This window comes from Adiantum capillus-veneris, chromosome 11 (genome assembly GCF_014529385.1).
Source record: "Adiantum capillus-veneris isolate H3 chromosome 11, ASM1452938v2, whole genome shotgun sequence".
Lineage (NCBI taxonomy): Eukaryota > Viridiplantae > Streptophyta > Polypodiopsida > Polypodiales > Pteridaceae > Adiantum > Adiantum capillus-veneris.
In genome coordinates this window covers 113,124,053-113,140,900 of record NC_140941.1, presented here as the reverse complement: position 1 = coordinate 113,140,900, position 16,848 = coordinate 113,124,053, and the positions used below count along the sequence as shown (strand labels likewise).

Below are 16,848 nucleotides of genomic sequence, written 5' to 3'. Positions count from 1 at the left end.
TGTGTACCCTTTTTGCATAGGTCCCTCCTTTCATAAAAATCGAGATGCAATTGTGGTGGAGGTAGAAAGAATGAGCACTCAAAAAGTTTGACGTCTCAATGACGAATTGAGCAATGACACGTGGAAGTAAGCTGCACATGGTTTGGGCCTATACCAATCGCAGCGTGACGTGTGGTAAGATTCTTACGGGCCACCTATAAATTGTGGTATTGGAGCTTGAAGTAGATCGATCTCTGTCTCTCTCTCTCTCTCTCTCTCTCTCTCTCTCTCTCTGTGTCTGGGGGTAACTCTCTCTCTCTCTCTCTCTCTCTCTCTCTCTCTCTCTCTCTCTCTGTGTGTGTCTGGGGGTAACTCAATCACGACACTCACGCTCTCTCTCTCTCTCTCTCTCTCTCTCTCTCTCTCTCTCTCTCACACACACACACACACACTCACCCCCTCGTACGAGCCATATATTGCAGTACGCAGAAGGTGATGGCAGCGTTTGGGTCGTTCGCGGGACTGGCGGCGGCGGGGGCAGGAGCGCTGTGCAGCGCAGAGGAGGATGCTCTCAACTGCAGTTTCTCTTTCTTTCCTCGGTTCAAATCGACGACATGCGAGCAGGTCGACGTGCCACACGTCGTGAGCGGCCGGCCTCGTCTTCCAATAGTAGCTGCGGCTCCATCAAAGGCTGCAGGTGCTGCAAGGGCAGAGAGCAGCTCCACGGGCCGGGGGTCCACTATATCTCACTTCGTCTCACGCCATCTCAGCCTGCAACAATACTGTCTCAATTCATTTGACTTCTTGTAGTCCTTATAGCTCACACTCTAAATTAATATTTGTCAAATACAACAGTGAACCATCGAGATTATATTTGTTATTGTTTTTTATGTTTCTAATTCGGTTACACGGTGTGTCTTTCATATCTCAACTCCTCCATCCAGTCTTTAGGAAAGCCTCTCACATGAATATTTAGAAATTTTCATGTAGGAAAACGGAGTCTTTCTCAATGTTTTTCATACAATGCATAACATCATGAGCTTCTGTTCGAGAGGCACTACATACCTAACTAGGTACGATTGGGGGTAGGCGACCCCCGGCCCCCCCCCACCGGGCCGGCGGTCCCTTGTACCCAATCGTACCTAGCTAGGTATGCAGTGCCTCCCTCACAAAAGCTCATGATGTTGAGGTTAAGTCTCAATTTGGAAAATATTGTGAGATTGTCCAAAACTTCTTGTGTCTTGCGCGATGCAAAATTGGTTAAAAGATACAAACCGGAAGTACTAGTAATATTTTCCTGACTTGCGCAAATTTTAAAAATGTTTCCTTGCAATTTTTTGTTGGTTTTTCTTCTCTTGTCCCTCGTTTCAAACCGGCTAATCTAAATTTTGAACTGGTTTTGGCGAACTTTTCTCTAACACTCAATCCATAAATGGTGGAGTGGGACTCGAGAGGGAAAATCGAGCTTGCCTGTAATGGTCATTCATTTTGGAGTCATTTTTTGGCCTACATAAGGCTTTAGGAGAGTATGGAACTTTCTGAGCAAATGTGGACCGTTGGATAAAGCTTGTGGATTAGGGCCATAAGGCAACTTGACAATGACAAATTTTTGTTTTTGTCTATTTCTATTTCTTGTAAAAAGCAGAGTCCCCCTATGTTTTAGTGGTATTTGTAAAATGAAGAAAATTAGAAATTAAGTATGTACGTGTCACTCTGAAGGTTAACAATATTAGTGAGATGAAGGAGACAACTCCCTTGAACCTTGTGAACTCAATTAATACACACTTCTCTCTTAAGATTAAGGAGTTTGCAATTACTAACCAACCACAACTTAGATCGGAGAGTCTCCTATGGTTTATATGTGTAGCATGTTCAACTTCTTAGAGTCTTACTACTTAGCTATTTTTGGAGAAGAGGAAAAGTGGAAGCCATATACTCCTATTTAATCGTTACTATAATTTTAATCTATTGAGCCCTAATGGGGTCCTAATTCCATTAATGTTTTAACTTTAACACACATGGGGACTTGGCACTAAGAGGGGCCATTGTTTGGACGACTGTTTTCTGTCTCTAGGAAGAGGTCACTGAGTATTGGGTCACAATACTCTTTCTCATCCACTTAATAATATCTATATCTTATACAAGCCACTGTGACCTCTCACCTTGTTGACATGGGGTTTCTCGGAAGTGAGAACATTCATCCTCACTCTCTTTGGCAATACAAAAACTATACAAGTATCAATGAAAGTAAAGCCCGTTGAACATATTTATCTCAAGATCTCAATGCAGAAGCGCCATTGTTTGCACCTCATTATCTGTGGTTGATGTACATGAGGGGAGCGGCTGGGCGTGCCCTACCCGACTCCGAAACAAAAATTGATGTACATGGGCTTAACTATCTCTAGTGAACGAGTAAATGAGGAAGCAGTTTAAGCATGAGGTGATCCTCCCAAGGGGCACTTATTATAAGATATGTATGAGTGCTACCTCTTTGAAACCTCTTCTTATTATAGATCCTACTTCCTTTAGCAGCTTTGTGAGGTAGTTGACAAATTTTATTTAAGTTCTAGCTTGGTTATTGGCCATAGAATACAAGCATCAAAGTGAAACATGGTCCAATAAAGTAGTAAAGTCATACCAAATCATATCATCCCCAACGCAGAAGTGTGGAGGTTTCCTCATGCTACAACGGCATTCCAACGGACTCTGTAAGAGAAAACAGTGAAATTTTATTTTAGGTAACAAAACTAAATAGAAGCACATAGAGTAGCATGAATAGAATTAGTGCTCAAAGCTTATATGTCTTATCTCGTCGGGTTGAGATCTCAAATCTCCATCACTAAGATCGTGGCTTGCACCATAACTTCGATCAAACGGGGTAAGCTTCCGATTAGACATTGTCCATTGTTTAAAAGCATTTGAAAGAAACAAAGAAATCAAATCAAGAAATTACAAATTAATAAAATGCTAATCATAAATGCAATGCAACTGTACTTACAAAATTGTCATCAAAGGTTTTCCATCTACCACTACCCAAGTGGAGTAAACTCTTCCACTCCTCTTGCACTTTCACTGCTTCTTTTTGCGGCTTGTACTTGTCGGGATTTTCGTGTAATTATTTCTTTGATTTCTTCCAATCTTCTTTGGTAAGCCTAGATGGCTTGGGCAAGTCATTCTTCAGTGTTCTCTATGCTTTTGAGCGCTTGTGCCTCAAGTAGTTGTGTATCTATGTGTGCATCCATTTGGTGGAGAAACGATGCTCCACACTCTCTATGTAAAAAGAGTTGTGAAGCATGTTGATTACCTTTTCTTTGTGCTCAGCTGGTATTTCTTTCCATTTCTTCATGAGGTGGTGACATAATACTTGTAAGCAGAAGTTGTGCATGGTAGTAGTCGGCTTTTTACCATTCTGATCTCCATGTATCTCACCGATGGTAGGCTCTATGTTGTAAGGGAGCTCCACCTGTGTACCCTAGCAATATCGAGGGTCTCAATAAGTGTAAGGCCAAGAGTGGCAAGCAGTGTGAGGTGAGGTGTGTCCTGCGGTGTGAAGGCAAGATTGGTTGACCGTGAGTAGACGACGACGATTGTGTAGTATATAAGCACCTAAAGAGGAGGGAGGTATGGATACTTAGCAGTTGTGAGGCAATGTGGAAGCATCAATGGTGCCACAACCACAACATCCGTCTCCTTCAACATTGGAGCATCGCGCCCACGATAACCCGCATGAATGCATGGTGGAGATGGATGACTCAGAGTGTCGTGATCACTTTGAGAATATAGAGTGTGAAGGGGATGGTCGGTGTAAAGTGCCAACACCATGAAATTGTGCTAGGGATAGCATTGTGATAACCTAGCATCCTGAGACGAGGTAGGATAAATGTCCTCATACCACTCCTCTGTGTGGATCATAGAGAGGCTAAAAATTTATCTATGTCCCCCTCACCATAGTCCCCCATGTGTGAACGTGTGTGACTAGTGAAAAATGTGCAAAAGGAGGAAGAAACAAACAAAAAGTACAAGAATTATGACTAGCCTACATCGTGAACAAGTGAATTTAAAGTTAAAAACCATTTTGCTTCAAACTCTAAAAAGTATCACAACTTTGAAATGCATCAATACTTTAAACTTTTTATTGAAACTTAAACTTGCGAAAAAGAAAATAATATGCTTTCATTATACTAAAACACGATCAGCCAGTTACAAATAGGCCACATGTTTCAAATACAATGTATTGACATTTTAAGCAACCTCTCTCGCATCTTAGCATGACCCAATATAAATCCCTATATCTATCTATATCTACGAAGAGCTCTCCCCCTAAAAACATATCCTCTAGCTCGTTCATTGCTATTTCCATCTTCTTTTGCATTTTTATATGTGTTTTTTCCATTGTTTTCTTCTCCAATTTTTTCTAGTTCTCTGGAGCGATTCCCTCTACATTTGCTTCCTCATTTTTCATCGCATTTTTTGGTGTTGGGAGATTGTAGCTCTTATAGGTTCGTACACTTCATGGGGCTACTTCAATGATATACCACTAGCTCAGTAAAGCCTTGAGATAGAAAATCAATCGAAAAAGAGAAATCATATTGTATGACAAATCGAGTAACAAGATGACGCAAGAAGCTACAAAAATATACAACCTACTTGTTCGCAATGTTCGTGTAGTACAAAGGTGTTTCAAAGATCGATCCATCTTTTTGTTGAGTCCACCTCAAAGAAAACCCGAGTTTTCTCTACACAAGGTAGCAACATGACCCTCCATGTTTACCTTGAACCATTGCACATCAAACAATTCCACTTTTAATTCTCTATAATCCTCCCTCAAAATTCTTTGTAATCCACAACCGGATCGGAGCATCGTTGTCAGCTAAATTACTCAATTTTTTTCGTAACCCCACAATCAAATGTGCATCACTTTGTGTCAACCCACTCCACCTTGAAGTGGCAACCTCTACACCATGCTATCGTGTAAGACTTGTACTATGACAAAACATAGAAATGAGCATCAACGTAAAAAAACACCACACCACACGTCAAAGATTAGAGATTTACCTTGGGGCTAGAGCCCCACAAATACTCCCACTCCTCTTCTATCACATGCTCACCTTGTTCTGTACCTCTTTCCAGCCATCTCATGAACCCATCGCCCAATAAATGAGAAAGACGTGTTTTACTATTGTCATTCACTATACCAAAAAATTGTAATTGGCATAATTTGATATGTAATCGATGGATCAAACTCATCATTTCATAGACATGTTGCTCTGCAACACACTGTGTTCGATGCACAATCCATTTGCATTGAGTACAAGGACTTGAAACCCTGTTCGAGAGATAGGCATCTCAATTGAATGGTCCCATATCATCATCAATACTCATAATACTTGTGGACAGTACCCTAAACATAAATTTAATTCATAACTATACTTAACTCGAAAAATGTACATAACCCTAAAATTCAACTTAATCTTACAAAAATTACAAAAGAACTACAAAAAAAGCTTGCCCTCTTGCTATTTATGCTAACACTTCGCATATGGCTTGTCCAAAGCCTCATTAGGCAAGTGGGAAAGCCATGTTTTAAAGTCCATTTGTATTTTTAGGATTAAAAAATTACTTTTGAAGTGGCTTGTGCACTTGCCATTTGTGCTTGTGGCTTTGCACACAACGTGCTTTTGTGCCTATTGCTGGTTTGTGCAAGCCTTATGCTAAGTGGCAAGTAGAAATGGCCAGAGGGTGAGAAATTTTTGAAGTCCATTTGCGTTTTTATCATAAAAATGCAAACAATTTTTAAATTTTTTTTTGCTCTCTTGTCGTTTGTGCTAACCGCTTTACATATGGCTTACTCAAACCACGAATATGCAAGTCGGAAAGCCACATGTGAAGCGACAAGCATAGATGGTAAGTGGAAAAGCTGTTTCTAAAGTTCGTTTGTATTTTAAGCTGAAAAACGCAAACAAACTTCAAAAATGGGTTGCACACTTGCCACTTATGCTTGCCAATTTGCACACGGGTTTCCCTTGTGCCTATTGATGGTTTGGGCAAGTCATATGCAAAGAGGAAAGAACAAACGTGAAGAGAGAAAGTCATTTTTGCAATCCATTTGCATTTTTAGGGTTTAAAATCCTAAAAACGCAAATGGACCTAAAAATGGCAAACCCCAAAAAGGTAAATGGACTTCAAAAATGGTTTTTCCTCTTATGGTTTGTTTTTTTTGCTTTGCATACGGCTTGCCCAAACGATTAATATGTAAATGGGCTAGCCGTATACAAAGCGTCAAGCACAAATGGTGAGTGGACAAGGTGTTTTTAGGGTGAGAAATACAAAGAAACTTTTTATTGGGCTTGCCTACTTTCCATTTGTGGTTGTCATTTTGTACACCACACTTTCTCGTGTGTCTATTGATAACTACAGTAAGCCGTATGCAAAGTGATAAGCACAAATAGCAAGAGAACAAGATGTTTTTGAAGCTCATTTGCATTTTTTAACCTTACAAACCTGAACAAACTTCAAAAACATTTTTTCCTCTTACTACTTTATAAATGTATTGGCTTTCAATAAGTATGTGGATCCCGGGGGATTCACCATGGAAAATTACCGTACCACGTAAGTGCAGGGAAGGGGGGTTTTAGTTTAATAGGCGTATAAGTTAGGGACAGGCCCCCAATAATTTATCTCCCAAGCCTAAAAATAAGGGAAGGGGGTATCATATTTATGGGGGGGGAGGGGTACATGACCCGGGTTGAATACTTGTAACGATTGGTCATCGATGTGCACTAGAACTTGGATGAATTTAGGGAAATTTTTTTATCAGGTCACATAACAAAACTTGCATCAAACCGGTCATAGATAAGAGCTGATTTGGAGCAGGTCAAGGGTTGATTTACACTACCTTTGGATGGGTCAAAATTGGACGAGTAGCCAGAGTTTAGGCTGATCAGGCACATATTTTGAAAGTCAAACTAAGACACATTGAGGGTACATCTAGTTATCAACAGAAGTGATTCCTTGGTACATTTGCCAGTCACTATGTTACACATTCTTCAACTAATTTTACTCGGTTAGATCATGTGAGACCAGTAGATCAAAAGTCCCAATGGGAGAAGTACTTACGCTTAGTGGAGTATGTTTACAATAACATTGTACATACTTCCACGGGAAAAGCACTTTTTGAGGCGATAGAGGGAAGATAAAAAAGTCCCCTGCTACTCGAGGTACATGGGAAGATCTTCATTGCAAATGAATATAGCCAAGACCTGCAAGAATCTTTCCAAAAGATTAAGGATGCTATATCCATCTCTTAGCAAAGGCAAAAGGTTGCTGCTGATAAGCACAAAAGAGCCCTGACCTTTAAACAAAATGATTGAGTCTTGCTCAAGTTTCCCAAGACTCGATTAAGACACACGACGGGTAAGAATCCTGCAGGACACCAAAAGTACTATTCTAAATTAGCAAAAAGATACTATGGTCCCTTTTAGATGCTTAGGCCAATCAATGAGATGACCTATCAACTCAAGTTTCCCAACCATTGGCTCATGCACAATGCTTTCCATGTGAGCCTATTAAAGCCTTACAAAGGAGAGCCACCTCAACCGAAGATTGAGGACCAAGAAGAGGTGTTGCAACCCGTTCTTCGACAAGAAGGACAAGGTATTATGAGGCGGCAAGACTATCTGATGATATCTTATCAAGTTTAAAAATTATCCTTTTGAAGATACTAGATGGATGCAAGGCATACAATTAAAGGATAACCTAAACCTTGTCAATGCTTACAATGATTCCCTAGAGTAAGCAAATGTAAATATGTATAAATGAAAAAAGTTTTTGTCTTATAAGACTCTTTTTCTTTATTGTGTGCACATGTTAATGAGTATTCATGCTTAGGATCATGTTTATGGAGACAAAGTCTCCCGAACACCAAGTACAACTTGTCACTCTATTATGGAAGATTGACGGACTAATTTGTAGACATGCTTGCGGTAGCTAACTCTCTCAAGCACCAAATGGACTAATCATCAATTCTAGGACAATGTCATAGGGTGAAATAGGGGTCCTCTACCCGCTAGCAAACGGACTAATGACTAGGTTTTATCTTCTCTACCATAGTCGAGGACGACTATGATTTCAAGAGAGAGGTAATGTCATAAAAACTAATATCTAATACTCCCAAATGATTTTCTCATGTTAAATTGATCATTTAATATGGGGAAGTACCAGGGGAGTAAAAGCTAGAATATTGGTAAGGCTGCCAGACCGATCTCTGTAAGGGATCCAAAGGAGGGAAAATAGGGATCCAAAGGGGGACATCCTGCAAAAGAGCAATGTGCTTCAATGGGTATTAAAAGACCTAAGGTTCAGCTCCATTAAGACTTCCGTATGCTAAGGTTCCAAAAATTAAATCTTTTATCCAATGGCCAAAGCAAGGGGAAATTGGATGGTCATGGGAAGACTAAAAAGTCTTTGCATATCCCTAGGAAGGAGGGTGCAAGCCCATATTGTAGGGGATGAGAGAGAAACACACACACACACACACATACACACACACACACACACACACTCCAAGGCTCCCCCTTTACACAAAGGGAATAATGGACAAATGTGAAGCTCCTAGGCCAATTGCCCCCAACCTCCCCTCAAATCCTATTGGATGGCCATAGAGGTGGACCAATGAGAATTAGGCTAGAGTAAATTTAGTTTAATCAATTTAAAAATGCTCAATAAAATAACCAATAGAAATTAAGCTCCCTAGAATACTATTGGACAGTCTACCAAGGGGTCCAATGAGCATTCAACAACCCATTGGCTTGCTTGATTCCTATTGGCCAGAAGACTAAGAGGTCCAATGAGAGTTTAGTTGAATTATTTAATTACCTAAAGCTCCCACAAAAGGGGAAAGGGGGACACATGTCACAAGGGTAGCAATTATGCTAATAATTTGTGATTGGCTAAGCTTTACAGGGGCCAATGGCATGCAAGCATGAGCAAGATTCGGGAAGAAGAAGAGGATCCATAGGAAGGGCTGACACATCTCCTTCTCAAATGAGAACTCAAGAGCCCCCACCAAAGGAATGAGAAAGAAGTGAGTCTCCTGCCACCTCGGTGGAAATGGCTCCACGAAGGCTGCGGGCAAAACGCTCTCCATCACCTCCTAAATGGAGAATACCGTCACACACCTCTCCACATCATAATTCAAAGAGGGATGATAAAAATCAAGAGAAGAAAGAGGTCACTCTCTTCTCCATCTTCTTCATCCTCTTCCTCTTATGAAAGTGATGGTGTAGACAAAGAGGATCAAGGCAAGAAAAAGGCGAGAAATAGGTCACCCTCTTCTCCATCTTCCACAAATTCATCATCTTCTAAAGAAAGCGATGGTGCAACTTTTGAACCATCAAAAAGAAGAGGCCATAGTAAATCCTATGTCGCGTGGAAGAGGTCATCCAAGCTCAAGAAGTTCAAAGAGGGAGGAAAGAGCATCTCTTTCCTTACCTACGATGGCACCTTTGGTGCTACGGACAAAGTCTTGGCCTTTATCCAACAATTCATGCGGCGTTTGGAGATGAGGGCTTCACGGAGTCCTCTAAGCTACGCCATGTAGCCATGCACTTTCAAAAGTCCTCCAGGCAATGGTGGTCTAGCCTACGGGCCAACGGTGAAGCTCCACAAACATGGAAAGCTTTAAGGGCTTCCATGATGAAGCAGTTTTTGGCCACCGATGCCAAAGACAAAGTACTCACCGAATGGCGAAGCTTGAAGCTCTCTCCCTACGAATCCATTCATAAATATGTAGACAAGTTTTAGGACTTTACATCTCAAAGCCACTGTCTTTAAAAAAATGGATTTTGGAGAGAAAAAACAACAATTTTGTGCGGGCTTAACTGAAGAAATGGCGGAGTATGTCAACTCCCAAAGGCCACGCACCATATCTGCGGTTATACACCATACTATGGTGGCTTCTCGAATCAATTTTCAAATAGGGGCTAAGAGAAGGACATTGTCAAAAAGTCTCCTAAGGGCAATTCCAATAACAACAAAGCTAAGAAGAAGGGAGTTTACAAAGGCAAAAATAAACTCTCTCCTGAAGAGCTTGAGCATTATCGCAAGGATAACCGCTGTTTCAAGTGCGGCGAGCAAAGGCATACGTACCACGCTTGTCCCTAAAAGAACCTGCCATGAGCCTCCTAGAGCTACCTTGGTCGAAATCCAAGAAGAGGAAGCTCACCACAAAGGATCTCATCTATGCCATGCTTGGGGAATGTAAGAGAACATGATGCTTTTATTTTCTTTGGCCCTGGTTCTACTCATAATTTCATATCCACAAATGTTGGCCACCAAGCTAGGCATCCAAGCCTATGAGATGGAAGATGTCCTACCGCAGATGGTGCTTTCAAGGGGCAAGAAGCTTCAATTACTCCCTTAATCAAAAAATTGAGGCTCCGTGTTCAAAGCTATGTGGACAAAAAGGACTTCTTTATCTCTCCTCTCAAGCATGAGGATGTAATCCTAGGGGCACCATAGTTTGGTCGCATGGCTGCCAATGTTAAATTCCCTGGAAGGAAAATCTACTTAGGTTCAGGGAAAAAGATATGTACATAGATGCTAAGGAGTTGGGTAACACCATACCCATTGTACATACGCAAGCTTTCAATAAGTCAATAAAGAGCTCTATTTCCGTGTACATGATTTTTGTTAAAGATTCTCAAAATGAACCTAATGCTTTAGCAAAAGAATATAAATACAAGAAATTAGAGTTATCCAATTTTCTCAAGGGATTTCAAGATATTTTTATTGACGACATTCCTTGTGAGCTACCTCCTAAATGAGGCAATGATGTGACCATGCAATTGAACTTCTTCCAGGAAGTTCACCGCTTGATAAACCTCCTTATAGAGTTTCTCAAGCTCAAAAAGAGGAGATTATGCGGCAAGTGCATGAGTTAGTTGAGAAGGGCATGGTTAGGCCTAGCTCATCTCCATTTTGCTCACCTCTGTTATTAGTGCAAAAGAAAGACGGCACATATCGTATGTGTGTCGACTATAGAGCACTAAATAGGATCACTATCAAAAATAGGTTTCCCATTCCATGGGTAGAAGACCTATTTGATAAGCTACAAGGGTCAACCTACTTTAGTAGGATTGACCTAAAAAGTGGCATCAGGCGTGTGCTTTTCTGAAAGCATATCGGTCCTACAAAAGAGCATACAGAGTAAACCGACGCTTCCAAAGTCTAATGGAACTTTATTTCAATCCCGACGGGGGACTTATATTTCAATCCTGACTCCGGACTTATTAGCCACTCCCACCCTTACTTCATCGCGAATCGGGTGGGCCCGTCTTCATCGCTCTGTCTTACAAGGCATACACCATAAAGAACCCAAGACATGGTGTTCATGGATCAGCAGAATATTTGCAGTTTCTTCTCGACAAGCTTCACGACATTCTTTCGCAGCATCCTCATCAAAATCTTTTGATGCTGCAAAGTTTTCAACAATTTTTGAATTACATGTTACCCCCTCTGATGCCTCGGGTGATACCTCCTCCTCCGGCACCAGAAAGTATGAGAGCTTCCAACCGGCAACCTTCCTAGCCGTCTGTTCCGATCAGGGAGTCTTCAGGAATATGGTGCATCCATCTGACCTTGATCCAGTGCAACCGGCTTTGCCACTGCCGTTGCCCCCACCACCACCGCCACCAGGCTACAATGGTTGGAGCCCATATGGATACCCTTATTATCCGTACCTAGGATATGCGCCTAACCAACCCAAAGATTTCAGGGATGGCGGCACGACAATCAAATTTTTCACTTTTTCTGGGGTGAAAGATCAAAAGAAAGAATTGCAGTTCCTACAGCAATTCAACAACATCTATGCTTTGGGGAACTATACAGAAGAATCCAAGATTTCTTGAGTAGCGGGATTTCTTAAAGATAATGCTATGCAATGGTGGAGTTCAATCGTGACACAACCACATGCTCCAAGGACCTTGCAAGCTTTCAAGACAGTTTTTTCATGTAGTTATATGACTTCTATGTTTGAAGTCCAAATTTTGGTAGAGTGGTGCAACTTGATAATCCTTGCCACCAAAACCATGGACGACTATAACCAAAGGTTTCTCGACATGTACCTTCCGAATTCCTTTAGGATTGTTCCCTTGGAGGCCCAATGCGAGCGATACACCATTGGCCTACCATCACCATTGTAGGAATATTGTCTCTCTAAGCAAGTCTCCACCATGCAAGAGCTTATGGACCATGCCGTGGTTGGCTACAAACTAATTAAGGGAAAGCTAGAGTTTACCACCAAAGAACCTCCAGCCACTAACCAAAACTCTCGACAACAACGAAAAAATTCTCGAGAGTCCCGTGAAAATCAATCGCAAAGGCCTCGTTTGACGCCTCAACAACGAGACACCTTACTGCAAGAAGGCCAATGCTTTGGATGCTTTCAAACATGGCATAAGCATTCTAGTTGTCCATATCGCACTGATAAACCAGCGGAGCCGACACTCGCACCAATAGTCGACAAAACCCCAACGCCACCTCCTATTAAGAGAGCTAGGCCCGCTATTGGACTAGTCCTTGATATGTGTGGCATACACCTTGAGAGTACAAATGACTTGTGCCGAGTTTATGGATGCCCTGGTATGACAAGAGTGATGCGACTCTCTGGGTTTGAAACCAAACCAGCACAGTGATGCTGAAGGACAAGCTAGCCATCCTCAAAGTTTGGTTGTTCAAACAAAACCCTAAATGAACTCTTTAGTTGTTTTTGATAGCTAGATACTTTTGAACACTGTTTGAAAAAGTATTGTTTGAAATTTTGTTTGAAATGGATCGTATATGTTTTGAACTTGTCTTGGTGCCGATTTGAACTGTTTGACTCTGGTTTGAATACTAGTTTCAATGCTTGGTGATTTACTCCTGGGTGGAGTAATGAGAAATGATGTTTGAGAATGCTTGCACATACTCATGGCCCGGACCCTTGTGGTTATTTGCGGGGGGAGTATTGAATGCTTGAAAAATATTGTTGTTGTTACTCCCAGCCCGGACCTGTATTGTTATGCGGGAGGAGTATTAAGAGTCTGAGCAGTGGCTACTCTCAACATCTCCAAACAATCCAAGATGCGGTCTAGGGACATTTGGTTGTAAAAGGCCTCTATATCTCCCGGCCCGGACCTTTTTAAGTTATGTGGGAGGAGTGATGAGGAAGTCGTTGAATATCTCCCGACCCGGACCTTGTTAGCTTATGCGGGAGGAGTGTTCATCGGCAACTTTATGTTTCTATGTCTTGTAACATGCATATGTGAGCAGTTGTGTTGCATTGTGATGTGCCAACCACAGAATATCCCAAACTGGATGAGATTCCCTGGGTATGTAATTTTAGTGCATCGAGACACCCATGGAAGATTAGTACGATCTGGGTGTAATGGCTAATTTTACTATGCCGGAATATCAAGAGTTCCAATCTGGACAAAAGGAGAAGCCAACTCCTTGATCAAAAGAGCCAAAAGAAGAAGCCAATTCCTTAACAAAAAAAGAGCAAACTGATTGTCCCTCAGAAATTGTTTTAGCTAGCTTGAGTTGTTTTGCAGATATGCTGTAATCGTGGACGATTATTTTCTTTCAAGAAGGGGGGATGTCACAAACTGCTAACGTGTCAAGTCACTAAAGAATGGAGCCAACCTTTTTGATCTCGACCGAGGGGCCTAAACCCTAAGAAGCAGAAGCAAAAGAAGAAGAAGTGGAAAATTGATGACATGGCATCCAGTACGGAATTCCAGATTTTACGCTATCTGATAATGTGGCATCTTGTACAAAATCTTGGATTTTATGTTGCCCTATTAACATGGCAAAACTGTACGGATTTTCGCGTGTTGCACTGACTGCTGGCGTGGCAATTTTACAGATTTTCGTAAATCACGCTGGCAGTATTTGTAGCTTTTTGGACAAGTTGCTTTTGAGTTTAAATCTTTTTATGTAAACTGATTTTAATGGCCAAGGGCCTTTAAATATGAGGCTATGACTCATTCTCTGGCACTCTTCTAGGAGAAGGTGCAGAGCGTGGAGTACCAGCTTGTACTGTGTTGATGCGATATAAAGAAATATCGAAAGGGGCGCCAAGGTTTGGGGCCAATACTCTTTGGGATGGAATTGCGCCACTCCATGTCGTCTGTGCTCTCTCTCTTTCAATTAAGTTGTTATTGAAGTGCTAAAATCCTATTCAGTTTGTTCTTTTCTATTGGCACGTGGTGCCCGTCTTGTGACACACCACACTTGGCATATAAATTAATCAAGGGATTTCCAACAAGGTCACTATCCAAAAAAACCTCAACTTTCAATCTCTGCATGGAACTCCATGGCCTTGCCTATGGTTCCTATGCTTCTACAAGATTTCAAGCTACAAATATAGGCAAAGCATTCAAGCTAGCTTTATCTTCTTGTAGCACTTAATTGTGGTCCCAATATTTGCGCAAGCCTTCAAGCAACACAATACATGACAATATCTGGAAATATTCCCTCAATTCGCATTTGTTCCGAGCAGTTGAGAGTGAATTTGAAAAGATCATGTTCAATGTAACCTGCAATCAATACATTCCATGATGCTGAATTTTGACATGGGAGATCATTGGACACTTTTAATGCTCTTGCAAGTGCACCAATGTCTGCATGCATCTCAACCACGGTAATCCCTACAAAAAAGGTTACCAAGAGACACACCATGGGCTATAATCATAGTGTAGATATGTTTCTCTTTGTTTGTGGACCCTTCCATGCCACAAGATTTTAGACAACAAACATATGACACAACATTCAGAATGAAACCTTGAACTTGCATTTCTTCAAAACGATTGAGTTCTTCCTAGCCAAGACCATGCCCAACAAATCTCACTATTAAGGAGGTCCATGATGTTAAGGGATAGATAAGGAGAGGGCTTAAGCTCTTGCAAGCTTGCACACACACAGAGATGGAGGCAAACCTTCTACTTCTTCTTCTTCACCAACTCAATATAAGAAGTATACAAAAGCATAATGGAAAAATACAACATAAAGGGAAACTAGTACAACAGTCTAATCTGAACCACTAGTGAGTGAGCTAGGTGGATAAGAGTGCAATCACTTTGGTAGGTAGACCAAGTCGATGCAATCCAACTAAAGTATCATTGGCAAAGATATGCATATCCACCAAGGCACTCTAGTGATGATGATTACGATGATAGGCATCCAGGAGTAGTACATGTTGAGCTTGACATTGCAACACTCTCCCTCGAGCTCAACACCATGTCCCATATTCAAAGCATCGTTCAAAATTTCCGCAACTTCTATGCTTCAAGGGCCTTCATGAAGATATCTACAACCTGGTCATCCATCGTCACATACTCAAGGTCAATGTCAATTGCAAAGACCCTCTCTTTGATGAAGTGATAATGCACCTGGATGTGCTTCATCCTCACATGAAATATTGGGTTTCAAGCCAATATGCTACTGAGGTTGTCACAGTAGATAAAAATAGACCTATATACTTGTAATCCAAAGTCCTAAAGTAGAAATCCTAGCCATGCTACTTCACATGCCGCCACTACAGTATCCATGTACTTTGCCTCTGTACTTGATAGAGGAGCAGTAGGTTACCTCTTGTTGCTTCATGTGATAGTAGCACTCCCAAGCGAAAACATGATTCCGCTAGTAGACCTACGATCATATGTGCTACCAGCCCAATCTGCATCTGTGTAACCATAAAGTTTCAACTCAACATCAGCCCTACAAAAGAGCGCATGATTCACACGTAGCATAATGTGCACCTCATTGCATCCAAGTGTGGCTTCTTAGGAGATTGGATAAACTGATTCAACAATCCAACTTTTTAGCTCAAGTCTAGACATGAGATAGTCAAGTACATTAAACTACCAACCATCTTTGTATACATGGTAGCATTCTTAAGCACTTGACTTGCATCATTTGTCCACTTCAAATTTTGATCTTAGGGTGTTGCAATTGGATTACAATTAGCTATACCATACTTTTGAACTATATCCAAAGGGTTTTGTCTTTGTGACAACCATACACCATCTTCTATGCGTACAATTTCAATTCCCAAGAAATAGTATAAGTCTCCCAAGTCTTTCATCTCAAACTTTTGCATAAGTAGAGCATATACACCCTCTACCTCAGTCACATCACCTCCAAAAATCAATTCATCTACATAGATACATATCACTACAATTCTTGCTTCATCATTTTGTAGATACAATGAATGACCTACATTAGATTTCTCAAAACCCAAAAAAACGAAGAATGCTACAATCCTCTCATACCAAGCTCTAGGTGCTTGCTTCAGCCCATATAGTGTTTTCTTTAACTTACATACAAGGTCATGTAGCCTCATATTCACATAACCTTGCGGATGCATCATATACACGATTGCCTCCAAGTCTCCATTCAAGAAAGCATTATTTACATCCATCTGTTTCAACACCCATCCTAAGGCTGCATCCATCTTTACATCCATCTATTTCAACACCCATCCTAAAGCTGCACTCCACTGTAATAAACACACAAGCGGTAGCCATCTTGTCTATATAGTTAAACGTCTCCTCATAATCAATCCCATACGTTTGTGCATAACCCTTGGGCACAACCCTTGCCTTGTACGTACTCGCACTACCATCAGAATTGTGCTTTATCTTGTAAACCCATTTGCATCCAATTTCCTTATTTCCCTCTAGTGATGGCACCAACTCCCATGTTCCATTTGAATCAAGACAGTCATCTCCTCATCCATAGCTTGCTAGCATTTCTTATCTTTTACAGTATCTTCAAAACAAGTGGGTTCCACTTCCTGTGTAATCTTTGTCATATATGCACAATGACAAG

The 16,848-nt window shown here is 41.2% G+C and overlaps 1 protein-coding gene across 1 annotated transcript; it reads left to right on the top strand.

Moving 5' to 3' along the window:
- Positions 1 to 246: 246 nt before the first annotated feature.
- LOC147447850 (uncharacterized) lies at positions 247 to 854 on the top strand. The gene has a single exon (XM_086524426.1). The coding sequence runs from the start codon at positions 475 to 477 to the stop codon at positions 787 to 789; it is 315 nt and encodes a 104-aa protein (XP_086380552.1). The 5' UTR covers positions 247 to 474; the 3' UTR covers positions 790 to 854.
- The last annotated feature ends 15,994 nt before the right edge of the window (positions 855 to 16,848 follow it).

Coding starts and splice junctions, on each gene's coding strand:
- LOC147447850 (XM_086524426.1), top strand. CDS start 475: ATGGCAGCGTTTGGGTCGTTCGCGGGACTGGCGGCGGCGGGGGCAGGA.